Source organism: Giraffa tippelskirchi, chromosome 6 (genome assembly GCF_054371585.1).
Source record: "Giraffa tippelskirchi isolate mGirTip1 chromosome 6, T2T-mGirTip1v1.2.pri, whole genome shotgun sequence".
In the NCBI taxonomy this organism is placed as follows: domain Eukaryota; kingdom Metazoa; phylum Chordata; class Mammalia; order Artiodactyla; family Giraffidae; genus Giraffa; species Giraffa tippelskirchi.
In genome coordinates, this window is record NC_137280.1 from 15,319,471 (window position 1) to 15,339,458 (window position 19,988).

At 35.8% G+C, this 19,988-nt stretch overlaps 1 protein-coding gene across 44 annotated transcripts in view; it reads left to right on the plus strand.

The window, feature by feature from the left end:
• Window positions 1-19,988, plus strand: part of VPS13B (vacuolar protein sorting 13 homolog B) — a 752,042-nt gene that overhangs the window by 127,552 nt on the left and 604,502 nt on the right. For 41 of the 44 annotated variants that reach the window (XR_014057381.1, XR_014057391.1, XR_014057392.1 and 38 more), the window contains exon 17: window positions 11,914-12,095. Coding sequence is in view for 21 of the 44 variants with exons in the window: in XM_081503358.1 (XP_081359484.1) it covers window positions 11,914-12,095 (182 nt within the window). In the remaining 23 variants the exon portion in view is untranslated. Of the gene's footprint in view, window positions 1-11,913; window positions 12,096-14,225; window positions 14,361-19,988 lie in introns of all 44 variants that reach the window. The other 3 variants (XR_014057390.1, XR_014057389.1, XR_014057388.1) reach the window with 2 other exon arrangements.

A 19,988-nucleotide genomic window follows, 5' to 3' on the forward strand; every position in this document is an offset into this window, starting at 1 on the left:
GATATGTTGCTTAGTCATAAAAAGCAGGCTGTAGACTTATATATCTATATATATTCATTAAAATTATAAATATGTCTGTGAATCATAAAATCAAGAGACAGAGGCCTGTAGGTCTGTTTGCTGAATTCATAAAAAGTGGTTATTATGGAGAGTGAAGTGGGAAGGAGGAAAGAGGAGCTTTAACCGTTCATTTTACCTGCTGTTTAGGTAAAAAAGTTTTTACTTGTCTATGAGTATTGATATATTGTGTAAGTCTAAGGGCCATTGTGTGCAGAATGAAATACAAATTTCTTAGCTTTTTAAACTGCTTTCATTTCTCAGTTGAATTAGTGAGTTTTGTACTGATTTTATTTTGGAAAAAGTGATCTTATTTTACTGTACAGGATATGAGTAATAACAAAAATACATTTTTGGAACCAATTTGTAGGTTCAGACCTTGCATTTGGGGACTCTGTATAAATCTTTAGATCCAGCTGTTGCTGAGGATATTCTTTCAGTTTCCGTGAGGTGTGTTGATTTTAAAAGAATGGATGATTGTTCTGAAGTGTATGTATGGCAGAAATTTTATAGTATTGCTATGAATGTGAAGGGATTGTTTAATTCCTTTGCATCGAGTAGTAAAAGCTACTTCTGTGTTTTTTATTTAAAATTTTGAAGGAAGAATTTTCTTTATAGAAATGTAAGATTGGTCCAAAAATTTTATCAGCTCTGTATTGTAATTTGTCAGTAAATGATACAGACAGAATCTTTTAAAGTGCTTGTTAATTAGGACATATTCATTTTCAGTCTTTGCTACTGCACAATCAAGACCTACTTGTTTCTATTTCCTTAAATTTATCCTGGAGTTTGTCCAAGTTGAGTTTTAATGAGTTGTTTATCCCACTAGTTACATTAGGATTTATTTTTCCCTAGAGAGTAATGTTTGAATTGATAGTTTTTAAACCTATTCTGTAGAATGAACGTATGTTCAGACTTGGACTTCTGGATATGTGAAATAGGCATTTGTTAAATAAATTATTTTATTTTCACGAACTTAACTGTTAAAATGTAGGTTTAGTGATATTTCAAAAACATGAGGTAAGTCCAGAAGTTGTTAGCTAATTTTAGTATAACTTTTATTGAGCTGTTTTATTTTAAGCAAAGTTTAAATAAATTTGTAGTGGTATAAATCACACAGAAGATTATACTTTTATTGTTCATTTTCATTGACATTTTAATGAGCTCCCAAAATAGCTTAAAGTTATATAAAATCTATTGATCTCTTTAAAAAAATAACTGAAGCAGATACAGTATGATGATATGGTTTGATGAATTGTGTTTGATGAAATGGATCCATGGATGTTTCTTATTTTCTATATTAACCTGTTAGAAATATCTCAAAGTTGACAGAAACAAAAGCGAAAAAACCCTCTTCATTGATATTGTTACACTAACAGGTACATCCTGTATTCTACCATCTGCCAAATCATTTATAAATGGTTTGTTTTAGTTCAGATGATATTGGAGTATTTATCAGAGGTATAATAAAATGTACTTTTATTTGCAGTCAGTTACAGCTGGAAAATAAAACAAATCACAAAACATTCCCTATGTGTATGCTATAATTTACTTGTTTGTTATTGAATTTTGGCTTTTGTACAAAGTGAATTATTTCCTTTGATGTTAAATTAAGTTGAAATTGAAGGAGAACATTACTTTCTACCCTTGGGCCGTATGAAAATGTAGAGTAAATTAGTCTTTTTAAATTTGCATATGTTTAAGGTTTTATTCAAATCTATGTTATCCTTTTGGGAATCATTTTATGTGGCACATGATGGCTTACAAGTTAGAGTACCATATACAGTAGCTGAATTTTTTATGAAATAATAAAGGCCCACTTGTAAAAAGAATCCTGACTGTTAATTTTGCCGTATAAATAATTATTGCTAGAGTTATAAGAACATGGCTCTTGATACACCATAGGACTTCCTAAATACCACAGAATATCTGGCTAAAGATAGGTGTTATTAAGTTAATTATACATTTGTATATTGTAGGTTTCCAAATGTGTGTTCTGTTTACTTAGTATCGTTACTGGTAAGCTGCTATGTTTTTGGTTTTTTGTTCAAGAATTTTGAACAGAAATTTGAGAACATAGTAGAGAGAGAGCCACCACTCAACTGTTATACCTGTAATAACAGAAAAGAAAGTGATTTAAATAATGGGCACAATGTTAGAAAACCTAAAGAAACCAGTGAGAATAAATATAAATTTATGAATTAGATCCTATTTTTTCTCCTCCCTCATTTGATCTCTATTATGTTGCCTGCGTGGTTTAAGGAATGTTTTATTCGGTACATTTTAAAATTTATTAAATTTTTTGAAAACTTTTTGGCCCCACCACATGGCATAGGGAATCTTCGTTCCTTGACCAGGGATTGAACCTGCTCCCCTTGCAATGGAAGTGTGGAGCCTTAACCACTGGACTGCCAGACCCTTCAGAGCATATCTGTCTTCTTGTCTACAATCCTTTGATTTTTTGGTAAAATGTGACCAGGTTTGTCAAGTGAATGGCAAATCCAAGTAGAGCCACATATTACTATTATATATTTTGAGAGTTGTATGGACAGGGCTGTAGATGTCTTAATGTTCATCTGTTTAAATTATGTGACATGCTAATGGAGACAAATACTTTAGGGAATTTTTAAATTTAAATTGAGATAAAATCCACATAACATAAATTTACTATTTTAATTATTTTAAATTGTATGATTCTCTGGTTTTTAGTATATTCACATTGTTGTGCGGTCATCATCACCATCTAACTCCAGAGCATTTTCAAAACAAAGAAATCCTGACTCTCTGGTTCTGGATAGAGAATGCCACATATAATATGTGGCATTTTCTATCAGTGGCACTAGTGGTAAAGAATCTGTCTGCCAATATAGGAGATGCTGGAGATGCAGATTCCATCCCTGGGTAGGTAAGATCCCCTGAAGAAGGAAATGGCAACTGACCAGTATTCTTGCCCGAAAAATTCCATTGACAGGAGCCTGGCGAGCTGCAGTCCATGGGATTATAAAGAGTTTTATATGACTGAATGACTGAGCTTTTCTTTTACTTACCATGTTTTCAAGGTTTCCCCACGTTGTGGCATGTGTCAGTACTTCGTTACTTTTTATGGCCAAATACTACTACTGTATAGGGATATCTTGTTTATTCATCAGTTGTAAGTTTGCATCTTTTCCACTTCTTGTGCTGTGCTTAGTCGCTCAGTCGTGTCCAACTCTTTGAAACCCCGTGGACTGTAGCCGGCCCGGCTCCTCTGTCCGTGGGGACTCTCCAGGCAAGAATACTGGAATGAATTGCCATGCCCTTCTCAGGGAATCTTCCCAATCCAGGAATCAAACTCAGGTCTCCTGCATTGCAGGCAGATTCTTTACTGTGTGAGGTACCAGAGAAGCCCACTTATTGGCTAATAAGAATAATGCTGCTATGAACATGCATGTATGAACTCTAAGGTGAACAGATTTTCAATTCTGTTGGCTATATACTTGACAATACAATTGCTGTTTTTACATTTTTGATAAACTGTCAAGTTGTTGTACACAGTGGTCGTACTATTGTATACAACCACTTCCAGTGTCTGAGAGTTCCAGTTCCTCCCCATCCTTGCCTACAGTTGTTATTTTGTGTTTTGTTCCTTCTCCTTTTATGTCCATCCTCATGGGTGTGAAGTGGTATCTCTGTGTTTTGTTTTTTTTTTTGTCTCGATGTGTGGCATGTAAGATCTTAGTTCCCTAAGCAAGTATCAAACCTGCACTACCTGCAATAAAACTGCTTAACCACTGGACCTCCTGGAAGTCCCTCTGTGTGGTATTGATTTTCTTTTCCCTAATAATGTTGAACATCTTTTAAGTGCTTATTGGCCATTTGTGTAATTTCTTTAGGGAAATGAGTATGTCCATTTTTTTAATTGGGCTGTTTATCTTTTTTTGCTGTTGAGTTGTGGGAGTTCTTTGCGCATTCCAGATACTAGACCTTCTTAGGTATATGATTTGCAGATGTTTTCCCTCATTCTGTATGTTGTGTTTTCAGTTTTTGGATATTTTCCTTTGATACACAAAAGTTTTGAAATTTGATGAAGTCCTCTTTATCTGTTTTTCCTTTTATTACTTTCGCTTTTGGTATTGTATTTAAGAATTTGTTCTCTAATCCATGATTGTGATGAAATACACTTCTAAAAGTTTTATGGTTTTAGCTTTTTGATCAGTTTTGAGTTAGTTTTGGTATATGGTGGGAAGTAGGGGTCCAAATTCATTCTCTGATATTTTGATATTTGGTTGTTCTAAAACTGTTTGTTAAAAAGACTGTTCATTCCCCACTGATTGGTCTTGACCTTTCCTCAGAAGTCCATTGGTCATACTTGTATGGGTTTATTTGTAGACTTGCAGTGCTGGTGCACTGACTTACATGTATAAGCATATTCGATTAGTGTAACTTGTAGTAAGTTTTGAAATGTGAGTCTTCCAACTTTGTTCTTATTTTTCAGGATTGTTTTGGTTATACATGGTTCCTTGTAAATCCATATGAATTTTAGGATTAGTTTAATCATTTATTCAAAATAGATAGGATTTTGATAGGGATCATATGGAATCTATTGAGTAATTTGGAGAGTACTGTCAGTTAACAGTATTAAATTTTCCAGTCCATAAATGTGAAATGTCTTTCCATTTATTTAGATTTCTTCTTTAATTTACTCAACAATGCTTTGTAGTTTTCATTGTAAAAGTCTTACACTTCTTTGGTAAAATACTTACTCTTAAGTATTTTATTCTTTTTGTCACTGTTAGGTATGGAATTATTTTAATTCCCTTTTCAGATTGTTCATTTTAATTGTGTTGTTGTTGTTTAGTTGCTTAGTTGTGTTCCGACTCTGCGATCCCATGGACTATAGCCCACCAGGCTCCTCTATCTGTGGAATTTACCAGGCAAGAATACTGGAGTGGGTTGCCATTTTGTCTTCCAGGGATTTTAAGTGTATATGGGTAGATAGTTACCTCGTACCTTGCAATTTAGTTGAACTTGGTTTTAGCTCCAATAGTTGGTGTGTATGTGGATGGTTTTCAATGTATAAGATCATGTCATCTGTGATAGTTTTACTTATATTTTTACAATCTGAATGCCTTTAAATTTCTTTCTTGCCTAGTTTTGTGGCTGGAACCCTTACTGCAATGTTGAATAGATATAATGTCAGGTGAAAAATACTTGACTTCTTCCTCATCTTGGAGTGAAAGCTTTCAGACTTTCACCAGTATTGTGCTGTTAGTTGTGTGTTTTTCATAAATGTCCCATATCATGTAGAGGAATTTCTCTTTAGCGTGTTGAATGTTTTCTATTATGAAAGAGTGTTGGATTTTGTCAGATACTTTTTTCCTGTATCAGTTGAGATAGACGTGTTTTTGCCCCTCTTCTTTCTATAAGTATTATTGCATTGAGTACTTGAGCCATTCTTTTATTTCTGGGATAAGTTTCATTTGTCATGGCATATAATGCTTTTAACATTTTTCCAAATTTCATTTAATGGTATTTTACTGAGGTTTTTGCGTTTATGGTCACAAGGGATATTAGTGTAGTTTTCTTGTCTTTGTCTGGCTGTGGTATCAGGATATTACTGATATTATAGAAAAAATTGGGAAGGATTCTCTCCTATTTTTTTTTCCAAAAATTTGAAAAGGATAGATACTTTTTTCTTTAAGTGTTGGTAGAGTTCAGGAGTGAAGCCTTTGGTCCTGGATTTCCCTTGGGAGATTTCTACTTCATTTTTGAAGGAGAGTTAAGTCAGAAATATAATTATTAAGTGGCAGTTTTTTTCTTTCGGCACTTTGAATATCTTGTCCCACTGCCCTGTGGCCTCCATGGTTTCTTTTGAGGAATGCGTTCAAAGCTCAACCAGGCAGTTTTCAACTCTGCCACTTTTTCTTCTCGTGCAGACCCTGAAGTCAGTCAGAAGTGAGAGCTTAGGGCCTTTCTCTTGTCTTTCCTCTGCAGGTGCACAGCCTGAGCATGCATAGTGAAAGTTGCTCAGTCGTGTCTGACTCTTTGTGACCCCATGGCCTATATAGTCCATGGAATTCTCCAAGCCAGAATACTGGAGCGGGTAGCCATTCCCTTCTCCAGCGGATCTTTCCGACCCAGGAATTGAACCGGGTCTCCTGCATTGTAGGCGGATTCTTTACCAAATTGAGCTATCAGGGAAGCCAGAGCATGTGTGTGGCCTTCCTTATTCCCAGAAAGGTGCCTGAGCTTTCAGTGTTTTTATTCCCAAAAGCATTATTTCCCTGGCTTGCTTTCTAAGATTTTGGCTAGTCTCTTTTTTTGCCTCTTCTCTTATCAATTATCCCAGGCAGCAAGGACTAGTGCAGTACAATTGCCTGTAAATGTTTTCTACAAATGCCCTTGGGTAGTTGTTTTAGTTTTGGGAGAGTTCCGAACTGAGAGAAAGCAGGCTCTCTGCATTGATCCTCTAGGTAGCTACCAGACAGGTCAGAACAACCAACCACAGTTTCTTGTATAAGATCTTTTTTTGCTTTCTCTGTTACCTGTTACTGGGGATGAGAGCTATTTGATATCACTGCTGAGCTGGGAACCACCGGAGGTAACAAAGGTAAATAAAAATACAGCAGAACTCACTGTTCCTACTGAAATTGAGGTGTTTAAATTTTTTTTAATTTAATTTTTTTTGATAATGTGATCTCCTGTTTGTTACAGGTTTTGTTAGTTTCTCGAGTTCTGAAAAGTTTATTTTTGATGGTATTGCCAGGTTTTTTTGTTGCTTTTTTGTTGCTTTTTGTTGCTTCAGTTGGTAAATCATCTGCCTGCAATGCAGGAGACCCGGGTTCGATTCCTGGGTCGGGAAGATCCCCTGGAGAAGGAAATGGCAAGCCACTCCAGTATCTTGCCTGGAGAATCCCGTGAACAGAGCAGCCTGACAGGCTCGAGTCCACGGGATTGCAGGAGTCAGACATCCTTAGTGACTAAACCACCACCATCAAACTTTTGTTGTACCTTATTCTACCGGTTTTGATGATACCATTTCACTTTTGGAAGTTTTAAAATGAACTTTTCTCTCTCTCTTTTTTAATTTAAAATGTGTTTAATTGAGATATAGTTAATTTACAATGGTTCAGGTGTACAGCACAATGATTTGGTTGCGTATATATATCTATTTATATTCTTTTTCAGATTTTTTTTCCATTATAGACTTTTATAAGGTGTTGAATATAGTTCCCTGTGCTATACAATAGTTCCTTGTTGTTTATTTTACATATAGAAGTATGTAACCCCAAATTCCCAATTTATATCCCCTTTCCCCTTTGGCAACCATGAGTTTTTTTGTATGTCTGTGAGTCTGTTTCTATCTTGTAAATAAGTTTATGTGTATCACTTCTTTAGATTCCATGTGTTAAGTGATATATATTTGTTTTTCTCTATCTGACTTTAAAGTGAAGTTTGTATCTGTGAGAAAGTAAGAAATTATCTGATAACTCAATGTTGAGTCATGGAGTAGAGATAGTTTGATACACTGGTAATGCTCATGTCTTACCCTCTCATTTTAAAAATGTTTAATAAAATTAATTCATTTTGATATAGTTTGTGATTTCCATAGTCCATTCTTGAAGTATTGCAGTTAGAATTTTTTGAAAAAATAATGATATATGTTTCTCAAAGAACCAAGCAAAAGAATACAGATATTTACAAAGGGAAAAAAGGGAAAAGATCATGTAAAGTAATCCTCTGTTATCATCTTCCAGGAATGAACATTATCAATAGTTCTATCAAGAATTTTTTCTTTCAACATATAAACAAATGCAGACATATTTTTATGTGTGGGTAACCCACCATTTCCTGCCATTACATGGAGCCATATTATAATGCAACTGTGTATGCTTTTGCCATATTTCAGCATCTCCTTTCATTTCAGTGGTTTCATCTTTTTTTTTTTTTTTTTTTACTATCTGAGTATTTTTGTAACAGTTAGTTTTGTCTGTGCTGGGTCATCGGTTGCTGTGTGGGCTTTTCTCTAGTTGCAGTGAGTAGGGGCTACTCTAGTTATGGCGCGCAGACTTCTCATTGCAATGGCTCCCCTTGTTGAGGAACATACATAGGCTCTAGGTGCGTGGTCTTCAGTAGTTGCAGCACTAGGGCTCAGGAGTTGCAGTTCCTGGGCTCTGGAGCACAGGCTCAATAATTGTGATGTGTGGGCTTAGTTGCTTCGAGGCATGTGGGATCTACCCCCACCAGGGATTGAACCCATGTCTCCTCCATTGGTAGATGGATTCTTTATACCACTGAGCCACCAGCGAAACCCTATCTTGAGTAGTTTTGCATCAAGTCATTGTATCAAAATTTGTTCAATGATGAGATTTTCTCAGGTTGAGGCTACTGTAAATAAGCTGCTGACACTGTCATTGTGTAAATATTATTGTAGACTCGTGAAAATTCTTTTTGGATAGATTACTGAAAGATGAGTTAGAGGCTGGGAGGCCTTGTTAGTCTGATAGGTTAAAAGAATCATTTGTTGTTGGTTAGACGCTGAGTCCTATCTGAGTCTTTTGTGACCCATGGACTGTAGCCCACCAGGCTCTTCTGTCCATGGCATTTTCCAGGCACAATTACTGAAATGGATTGCCATTTCCTTCTCCAGAGGATCTTCCCCACCCAGGGGTCAAACCCATGTCTTCTGCGTTGCAGGCAGATTCTTTACTGCTGAGCCACCAGGGAACCCTGAAAGTCATACACTGTCTTAATTTGAATTTCCCTTTTTACTGGTTAGGCTTAAGAATCTTTTCATGTTTATGGATCATTTCTATTTTCACATTCTGTGAGTTTCTTGTTTATATCTTTGTACCATTTTTGAATTGAGGTATCTTTTTTCTTTAATGAATTTATAATTTTTTCTCTTGAAATGATTCATATTTATTCTTAAGGATTCAACTTAAATATAACAACTGCACTTTTCCCTCAGCCATTTTACTGTATCTCACAAGAACTTGTTTTCAGCATTGTTATAGCATTTGTTTTGTTAAATTCTAATTACTGGTTGATTGTCTCACAACTGTATTCTGAATTCTTTGTGTAAAGATAGTGCCTGTCTCTTCAATTACTAGCAGAGAATGTTGTGTCTATTAAGCTTACCAAGTCACTCATGACTGAGGGACAAAGCACATAATTGATTTTAACTATAATTTCTGTGGTAGATTGGGCAGGGATGATTATATTGTTTTCATTGTGTAGTCACTAAATTGTGTCCAACTCTTTGTGACCACATGGACTGTAGCCTGCCAGGCTCCTCTGTCCTTAGGATTCTACCTGAATCATCTGCCTGAATCACTCTCCAGAAATACCCACACAGCTCTCACTTACCTCCTTTAAGTGTGCTGAAGTTTTGCTTGGAATTAAACCTTTCCTTTTAATAAGATCTACACTGTGTGTGTGAAAGTCACTCAGTCATGTCCGACTCTGTGTCTGCATGGACTATACAGTCCATGGAATTCTCCAGGCCAGAATACTGGAGTGGGTAGCCTTTCCCTTCTCCAGGGTATCTTCCCAACCCAGGGATCAAACCCAGGTCTCCTGCATTGTAGGCGGATTCTTTACCAGCTGAGCCACAACTACACACTGTATATGAAATTGCTCCCTCTTCAGTTCCTGTTTCTGAGGGCATTTGTCTTCTAACTTCCTTATATCATTTGTTTATGTTTATTGATTGATTTTTAAAATTTGTTTCCTATCCCCATTAAAACGAGGACACTGGGATTTTATTTAATTGTTCTTTCTTTTGTTCACTGATGTTTTAAAATGGCTAGTACTAACTTGCTTCAGTCATGTTCTACTCTTTGTGACCCCCTGGACTGTAGCTTGACAGGCTCCTCTGTCAATGGGATTCTCCAGGCAAAAATACTGGAGTGGGTTGCATTGCTCTTCTTCAGGGGATCTTCCCAACTGAGGGATTGAACCCGAGTCCCTTATGGCTCCTGCATTGTAGGTGGGTTCTTTACCACTAGCGCCACCTGGGATACTTCCTAAGTAGGTAGTGCCTAACTGCTGTACGTAGGCATTTAATAAATATATGTTGATTTTATAGATTTTTCTAGAGAACAGCTTTACCATGAAGCTTGAATACCAGCTAGGCTTAATGTGAGACCTAAACAGTCAAAGTCCTAGTAGCATTATACCTCTTTTTGTTTTTTTACAACCCTAGAACTGCAAAGTAAAAATCCAGTCTTGACTTTGAAGGATATTAGGTTTATTATTAATAGCAAGATGGTTCTTAGCTGCAATACCAGTGGCTAGAAATGGAGCCCATTGACTTTCAAGATGACTGAAATTAAAAGCATTTCTGGAATGGTTCTTCTTTGGTGGTCTTGTGGCTAAGAATCTGTGCTTTCAGTGCAAGGGGCATGGGTTCGATACCTGGTCAGGAAACCAAGATCCCATATGCGGCACAACGTAGCTGAAAAACAAATAAAATAGTGTCTGCAGAGACTTAAAAAAAAAAAAAAAGCCTGACTGGAAAATGTAAAAGTAACCAATTGACATGAGACTGTCTGCATCTCATCAGTATGGAGTATTGCTTGAAACCCCTTTATAGTCTTCTTATGGTTAAGTAGCCCCCATACTGATTGTTTTTACTAGTCTGTAGTGGACAGGTTAGGGAATTTTGGAGAAGGGGAGTTCTGGAGAAGTGCTGGTCCCTCCATATTACTTTATTAAAATGAATGCCTATAGCACTTTTTTCTCTATTCGTTCTTTTCTCCAGGAGTATCAGTTATGTGTATTTTAGGTTATCCTTTTCTGACAGTCATATCAATGTCCTTTTCTAAAATCATTTTATACTTTTACAGAAGTTGTGTGTGACTTTCTCAATTTCATCTGCTCTGTTCACTATATTTTGTTTTTGATTGTATGATTTCATTCCTTTTAATTTTATTGACTTTGGTTTAGTAAATGTAAATTGGTGCAGCCGCTGTGGAAAACAGTGTGCAGATTTCTCAAAAAGCTAAAAACAGAACTATCATATGATCCAGCAGTTCAACTCCTGGGTAAATGTTTAAAAATATAGAAACACTAATTTGAAAAGATAATGTACTCTAGTGTTTGTAAGCAGCATTATTTGCAGTTGCCAAGATATAGAAACAAGTGTACATCTACAGAGGAGTGGATAAAGAAAATGTGTGTGTATATACACACAGTGGAATACTACTCAGCTGTAGAAAAGAATGAAAGTTTGCTGTTTGCAACAGTGTGGATAGACTTGAAAGTTATTATGCCAACTGAAATAAGTCAATGAAAAATACTGTATGATATCATTTATATGTGGAATCTAAAAAAAAATACAAAAAACTAGTGAATGTAATAAAAAAAAAAAGAAACAAACTACAGATACAGAGAACAAAGTAGTGGTTACCAAGGGGAGGAGGGGAGACACAAACAATGGGATGTAAAATAGGTTCAAGGATGTATTGTGCAGCATGAGAAATGTAGTCAATAGTTTGTAATAACTCGAAATGGAAAGTAACCTTTCCAAATTGTGCAGAAAGTAAATTTAAGAAAAGAGAATAAGGCAGATCTACTAGTAAATCCTATTGTAAGTATTAATTGGTATTTTATTTTTGATAATTGACTTGAGTATAATGCTTGAGCAGTATATATGTGTATGAATATGTGTATAGACATTATTCCAGTTTGTATTTTTTATTACTGTTACAGGTTCTGAAATAAAGTTGGTAGAATTGCATTTCTCTTTGATGGAACTCTAATTAAAATAATGTCCCTGGATACCTTTTTTGTCTTGCATCTTTATTTTATATGTTGTTTTTTTATAAATATTACTTAATATATTGTTTGTTATGCTTCTGTTTACTTATGCAGGACCAAGAGATCTCAGATTGCTATAATGGAAGGCATTTTTGAGCTTCCAAATCTCACAATTCAAGCTACAAGAGCTCAGACACTTCTGCTTCAAGCAATATATCAAAGTTGGTCTCATATTGGAAATGTCAGCTCTTTAGCAGTTAATGAAGTTTTGATGAATGAAGTTTTCCACACCGTAGGTAAGAACACTGTCTTCTCGACAAGTGTATGGGAAACTCTTATTAGAAGTGACTAATATTTTATCATTCAAATTCATTTGTATGTCATGATCAACTTAAATTGAAGTGTATTTCTGTGAAAGCAGATTTATAGTTCCTGTGGAAAATCCAAGATATGAGTTAAGTCATTCAATTTTGTTCTCTGCCATCAACTTGTAGATATATTTTGTAGTTGCAAGAGATTATTTTTTACCAAGTGCTTGTACAAATTCTTGGACAACTTTTGAGGGGATCAGTATGTATGTTTGAAATGATTCAAGTCAATTATAAATATAATATATTTGATTATGCTGGTAGAGTGGAATAAAATGCCTGTTTTTATTTTATTTTAAATTTATTTTTTTTAACTGAAAGATAATTGCTTTACAGAATTGTGTTTGTTTCTGCCAAACATCAACATGAATCAGTCATAGGTATACATATGTACCCCCCTTCTTGAACCTCCCTCCCACCTTCCTCCCCATCCCACCCCTCTTAGGTTGTTACATTATGATATGTAAAATAGATAGCCAGTGGCCATTTGCTGTATGATTCAGGGAGCTCAAACCGAGGTGCTGGAATAAAATTCTTAATTGCAGTATTTTAGCATTTGGTAAACATGTTATTTTTTTTTTATGTGAAAAACTTGAGTCTTACACCCTGAATGAATGAACTACTGAAAATTAAAAATTTACTTTGATACCAGTATATTATCTTCATCTTATCACTCACTTTATACATAAATGGGAAAACTTATAGAAGGCTTGCTTCTCTTACATTGTATCAGCTCAAATAATGTTACTTTTGTTGGTAACATAAAAGAAGGATGTATTTTTATTAAGTGTAATTATGCTTAAAATGATGTTATTTTTATTTTATACATCATTTATTTATTAAAATAAATTTGGTTTTTTTGTTATACAATGCTTTTTAAGGTTTTAAGGTCAGACCTTACTATTGGGAGTCTTTTATAAATTCTTAAAAGACACAGTTTAATTAGAGCCTTTTTAAATTTGATATAGCCATTGCCTAATGTAAAGTTTTATGGTTGTTTTTTTGTCAGGTTTTTAGGATTCTCTAAAGAGATTATAGGACTGATGTTTCATCTGTTTAGAAGCTCTTAGCTTATGAAAGGGCTTTGAATTCTCTGAATCCCCTGAGATAGTGTGCAGATCTTCTTATGTGTATATACACCTATACACATATCCATATTTATGTTCTCTTTTTGATTTGATTCTTTTATTAAATGTAGTGACTTTGTTTCTTAGTCTTTTGAATTATATCTATTTTTATTATATTAACATAGTTACAATTGTTTTTTCTTTGGTTGGTTTTTGGTGTACTTCCATTTTCATTATTTTACTTAAAACCTATCTATATTTTTATGCTTTAGGTACATGTCTTGGAAATAGCATAAAACTAGATATTTTAGATCAAATTTTATAATCTGCCTTTTTGCTAGTAAATTCAACTCATTTATATTTGTGATTGTATTTTTTTGTCTTTGTTTCTATCATCTTACTGTTTCATTTCCTTTTATACTGTTTTAGATACCCTACTTTTTAAAAAAATTGCTATTTTTCTCATTTAATTTTCCTCTGTATAACTGTTTGAAATTTGTATCCTCTTACTGAATTATTAACTTACAAAATAACTGATACTGCTTTGAAAAACAATTTGTTCTTCAGAAAGTTAAACGTAGAGTTAATGTGCGTGCATATTAAGTTGCTTCAGTCGTGTCAGACTCTGTGCACCCCTATGGACTATAACCCTCCAGGATCCTTTGTCCATGGAGATTCTCCAGGCAAGAATACTGAAGTGGGTTGCCATGCCCTCCTCCAGGGGATCCTCCTGACTCAGGGATTGAACCTGGTCTCTTAGGTCTCCTGCATTGGCAGATGGGTTCTTTACCTCTAGCACCACCTGGGATATAACCCAGCAGTTTTACTCCTATATACATATATAGCCGAAAATTGAAAACACGTATCTACATAACATCTTATACGTGAATTCATAGTATTATTCTCTTCCTTTTTTGCATGCAGAAGTGTTTATTGATTTGTTTTATTTTTATTAACAATTAAAAATTTTTTTTTTCTTCATGCTTCACAGTATGTGGAATCTTAATTCCCCAACCAGGGATTGAACCCATGTCCCTTGAACTGGAAGCATAGAGTCTTAACCACTGGACCACTCAGGAAGTCCGAAAAGTATTTATTTTTTTAGTAACAATTTTATATATTTAAGGTATGCAGCCTGATGTTTTGATATATATATTGAAATGATTACCAGTCAAGCTAATTAATTAAGATACCTTCTCACATAGGTAACATTTTTTTTCCTGTGATAAGAGCACCACAAATTTACTCTTAACAAATTTCCAGTATATGATATAGTATTATTAACTAAAATCATGCTGTACTTTCAGTTCAGTTGCTCAGTCGTGTCCGACTCTTTGCGACCCCATGAATTGCAGCACGCCAGGCCTCCCTGTCCATCACAAACTCCTGGAGTCTACCCATACCCATGTCTATCGAGTTGGTGATGCCATCCAACCATCTCATCCTCTGTCGTCCCCTTCTCCTCCCACCCCCAATACTACCCAGCATTAGGGTCTTTTCCAATGAGTCAACTCTTTGCATTAGGTGGCCAAAGTGTTGGAATTTCAGCTTCAACATCAGTCCTTCCAATGAACACCCAGAATTGATCTCTTTTAGGATGGATTGATTGGATCTCCTTGCAGTCCAAGGGACTCTCAAGAGTCTTCTTCAACACCACAGTTCAAAAGCATGAATTCTTCAGCTCTCAGCTTTCTTCACCGTCCAACTCTCACATCCATACATGACCACTGGAAAAACCATAACCTCGACTAGACGTACTTTTGTTGGCAAACTAATGTCTCTGCTTTTAAATATGCTGTCTAGGTTGGCCATGACCTTCTTTCCAAGGAGTAAGAGTCTTTTAATTTCATGGCTGCAGTCACCATCAGCAGTGATTTTGGAGCCCAAAAAAATAAAGTCTGACACTGTTTCCACTGTTTCCCCATCTATTTCCCATGAAGTGATGGGACCAGATGCCATGATCTTAGTTTTCTGAACGTTGAGCTTTAAGCCAACTTTTTCACTCTCCTCTTTCACTTTCATCAGGAGGCTCTTTAGTTCTTCTTCACTTTCTGCCATAAGGGTGGTGTCATCCGCATATCTGAGGTTATTGATATTTCTCCCGGCAATCTTGATTCCAGCTTGTGTTTCTTCCAGCCCAGCGTTTCTCATGATGTACTCTGCATAGAAGTTAAATAAGCAGGGTGACAATATACAGCCTTGACGGACTCCTTTTCCTATTTGTAACCAGTCTGTTGTTCCATGTCCAGTTCTAACTCTTGCTTGCTGACCTGCATACAGGTTTCTCAAGAAACAGGTCAGATGGTCTGGTATTCCCATCTCTTTCAGAATTTTCCACAGTTTATTGTGATCCACACAGTCAAAGGCTTTGGCATAGTCAATAAAGCAGAAATAGATGTTTTTCTGGAACTCTCTTGCTTTTTCGATGATCCAGCGGATATTGGCAATTTGATCTCTGGTTCCTGTGCCTTTTCTAAAACCAGCTTGAACATTTGGAAGTTCATGGTTCACGTATTGCTGAAGCCTGGCTTGGAGAATTTTGAGCATTACTTGACTAGTGTGTGAGATGAGTGCAATTGTGCTGTACTTTAGATTTCTAGAATTTACTCATTGTATAAAACTGTACCTTCATATTCTTTGATCCTTATCTCTCATTTCCCCCACTTCCGTACTCCTGGTAAATAGTATTCTGCCCTCTACATCTATCAATTTGACCTTTTAAAATTTCACGTGTAACGGACATCTCATAGCATTATTCTTAACAGTAGCCAAAAGGTGGAAACAATACAAATGTCCCTTACTGATGAATGGATAAGCAAAATGTGTTACATCTTTACAATGAAATATTATTAAGACATAAAAAGGAATGAGATACCAATACTTCATTATCTTACGTGGATGAACCTTGAAAATATTAACACTAATTAGAGGAAGCCAGATGCAAAAAGTCTCATATTTTGATTCTAGTTTTATGAAAAGCTTAGAATAGGCAGATCCACAGAGAGAACTAGTAGATTAATGGTTCCCAGAGCCTGGGGAAAGGAAGGATGGGGAATGACTTCATGAGTTTCTTTTGGATTGATGAAAATGTTCTTGAAGTAGATAGTGGTGATGTTTTCACTCTTGTGAATATAGTAAATTCCTCTTAATTGTACACTTTAAAAGGATGAATTTTATGTTATATGAATTTTATCTTGTTCAAAAAATGTTTTAAATTGATGACTGTTTAACTGGAGTGAATTATGTGTTGTGGTCTGAATGTTTGTGTCCCACCAAAATTCATATGTTGAATTTCTAATGCCCATTGTGATGGCGTTAGGAAGTGGGGAGCCTTTGTGGGTTAATTAGTTCATGAGAGTGTAGTCATGAGATCAATGTCCATATTAAAAGAGGCCAGAGGGTAGCTCCCTTAACCCTGCTATCATCTGAGGACACACAAAGAAATATGTAGTCTGGAGCAGGAGGTGGTTCTCACCAGACCCTGACCATGCTGGAGGACTGATTTTGGACTTTCTGTATTCAGAACTGAGAGAAATAAATTTCTGATAGCAGCCCTAAGGGACTAAAACATTTTGTCATTGCCATTCATATGACCATTATTTTATGTAGAGTTACTGTACAAAAGCTTTTCTTTCAGATTTTCACCTGACTTGTCTGTAGTGAAGCCTTTCTTTGGCAGAAGCATTTATCACTGTTTGAAATTAACTAATTCATTTTTTTGTTGTTGTTTATCAAATTTCTGTTTTCTGTGACAATTTCTTCCAGAGTTCTTTGTTTGTTTTGTTTTTTGGTTGGGTATCTCATAGTATTTGTTGTTTGATGTTCAGTTGCTAAGTCGTGTCTGACTCTTGGGAACCTGTGGATTGCTGCACACCAGATTTCCCTGTCCTTCACTATCTCCCTGAATTTGCTCAAATTCATGTTCACAGAGTTGGTGATGCTGTCTAAACATCTCATCCTCTGCCATACTCTTTCCCTTTTGCCTTCAATTTTTCCCAGCATCAGGGACTTCTCAGCATCAGTCCTTCCTGTGAATATTCAGAGTTGATTTCCTTTAGGATTGACTGGTTTGATCTCCTTGCAGTCCAAGAAACTAAGAGTCTTCTCCAGCACCACAGTTTGAAAGCATCAATTCTTTGGCGCTCAGCCTTCTTTATGTTACAACTCTCACATCTGTACTTGACTACATGAAAAAAACATGTTTGCACCTTTGTTGGCAAAGTGGCGTCTCTGCTTTTTAATATGCTTTCTAGGTTTGTAATAGTTTTTTAACAAGGAGCAAGCATCTTTTAATTTCATGACTGGAGTCACCTTCTGCAGTGATTTTGGAATCCAAGAAAATAAAGTCTGTCGCTGTTTCCACTTTTTCTCCATCTATTTGCCATGAAGCGATGGGACTGGATGCCATGATCTTATTTTTCAATGTTGAGTTTTAAGCCAACTTTTTCACTCTCATCACAAGGCTCTTTAGTCATCTCATCATATTAATCTACCTTTATTTAAAATTTTTGTTTTTGTTGCTTAGATAGCCTAAAAATTCATACTAATTTTTGATCATACTTACTTTATAATATTCAATCTTACAAATTAATTCCATATTTCCTTTTCCGAATTTATTGAATGGACTATGGTATGTAAAAGCATCTTATTTAAAATTTCTTACTCTGAAAACATTCCATCCTGATAGGATGCTGCCATAGGTCTTAAAAATATGGAATAGATAAGTAATCACAGGTTAAGTGGTTTGTAACCTGATAATCTGGGACTAATTTTTTGGAGATTAGGCGAGTTGAGGAAAATGTAACGTGTTAGGAAGTTTTTATCTCTTTTCCAAGATTTCTTATTTTTATCAAATGAAGCAGATATAAAGTGTATCATTGAATTAATCAGCTAAAATATTTTTTAAAAGTCTGATTTCCAAGTGTCTAGTTTTACTTTCTTTTTGCTCCCATCCCCGCACCCCAAATCTTACTCTCTTCATTTTATTCTTAGTACAGTGCTTTTGCTTTTGTGTCCAACTCTTTGCAGCCCCATGGACTGCAGGACACCATACTTCCTGTCCTTCAGTATCTCCTGGAGTTTGCTCAAACTCATGTCCATTGAGTCGATGATGCCATCCAATCATCTCATCCTCTGTTGCCCTCCTCTCCTCCCGCCCTCAATCTTCCCCAGCATCAGGGTCTTTTCAAATGAGTCAGTTCTTTGCATCAGGTGGCCAAAGTATTTGAGTTTCAGCTTCATCATCAGTCCTTCCAATGAATATTCCGGGTTGATTTCCTTTAGGATTGACTGGTTTGATCTCCTTGCTGTCCAAGGGAGTCTCAGGAGTCTTCTCCAACACCACAGTTCAAAAGCATCAATTCTTTGGTGCTCAGCCTCCTTTATGGTCCAACTCTCACATCCAGACATGACTGCTGGAAAAGCCATAGCTTTGATTGTTTGACCTTTGTTGATAAAGTAATGTCTCTGCTTTTTAATATGCTGTCTATGATTGTCATAGTTTTTTTTCCAAGGAACAAGTGTCTGTTAATTTCATGGCTATTGTCACCATCTGCAGTGATTTTGGAAGCAAAGAAAATAAAGTCTGTCACTGTTTCCACTTTTACCCCATCTGTTTGCAATGAAACGATGGGACTGGATGCCGTCGTCTTAGTCTTTTGAATGTTGAGTTTTAAGCCAGCTTTTTCACTCTCTTCTTTCACATTCATCAAGAGGTTCTTTAGGTCATCTTTGCTTTCTGCCATTAGAGTGGTACCATCTGCATATCTTAGGTTGTTGGTATTTCTCTCGGCAGTCTTTTTTTTTTTTTTTTTTACACATTTATTTATTTTAGTTGGGGGCTAATTACTTTACAATATTGTAGTGGTTTTTGCCATACATTGACATGAATCAGCCATGGGTTTACATGTGCTCCCCATCCTGAGCCTCCCTCCCACCTCCCTCCCCATCCCATCTCGGCAGTCTTGATTCGAGCTTGAGCTTTGTCCAGCCTGACATTTCACATGATGTACTCTGCACAGAATTTAAATAATTAGGGTAACAGTACCCCAGTTTTGAACCAGTCCTATGTTCCATGCCAGGTTCTAACTGTTGCTTCTTGACTTGCATACAGGTTTCTCAGGAGGCAGGTAAGGTAGTTTTGTATCCTCATCTCTTTAAGAATTTTCCACAGTTTGTTGTAATCCACACAGGGAAAGGTTTCAGCGTAGTCAATGAAGCAGAAGTAGCTCTTTTTCTGGAATTCTCTTGCTTTCTCTTTTATTCAGTGGACGTTGGCAATTTGATCTCTGGTTCTTCTTTGTTTTCTGAATCCTGCTTCTACATCTGTAGGTTCTTGGTTCAGGTACTGCTGAAGCCTACCTTGAAGGATTTTGAGCATTTTACCTTTTAGGAGTAGAGCAATAATTGTACTTTCTATGCAGCATTTTTATATGAAGAAAACTAAGCATAGAATAATAATCCTTTATTCTTGGTTTAAAGGTACAGAGTTATTTTACTATTTTATTAACCTCATTAGTTTCTTAAAAATACCTATTTAATGTTAATATTTTTTCTTTTAATAACGGAAGGTATTAAACATGTCTGTGTATGTAAAATCAAGTAACTTTAGGTTGATGGATTTCATTGGGTCATAGAATATGCAACAACCTTGTGCACTTGTCTTTAAATGTTAGGTAATTATGGTGCTTCAGAAATGAAACATCAAATTTTGTTTCAAGTATCAAAACTGCAAATCCCTTTAAGGAAGAAGTCA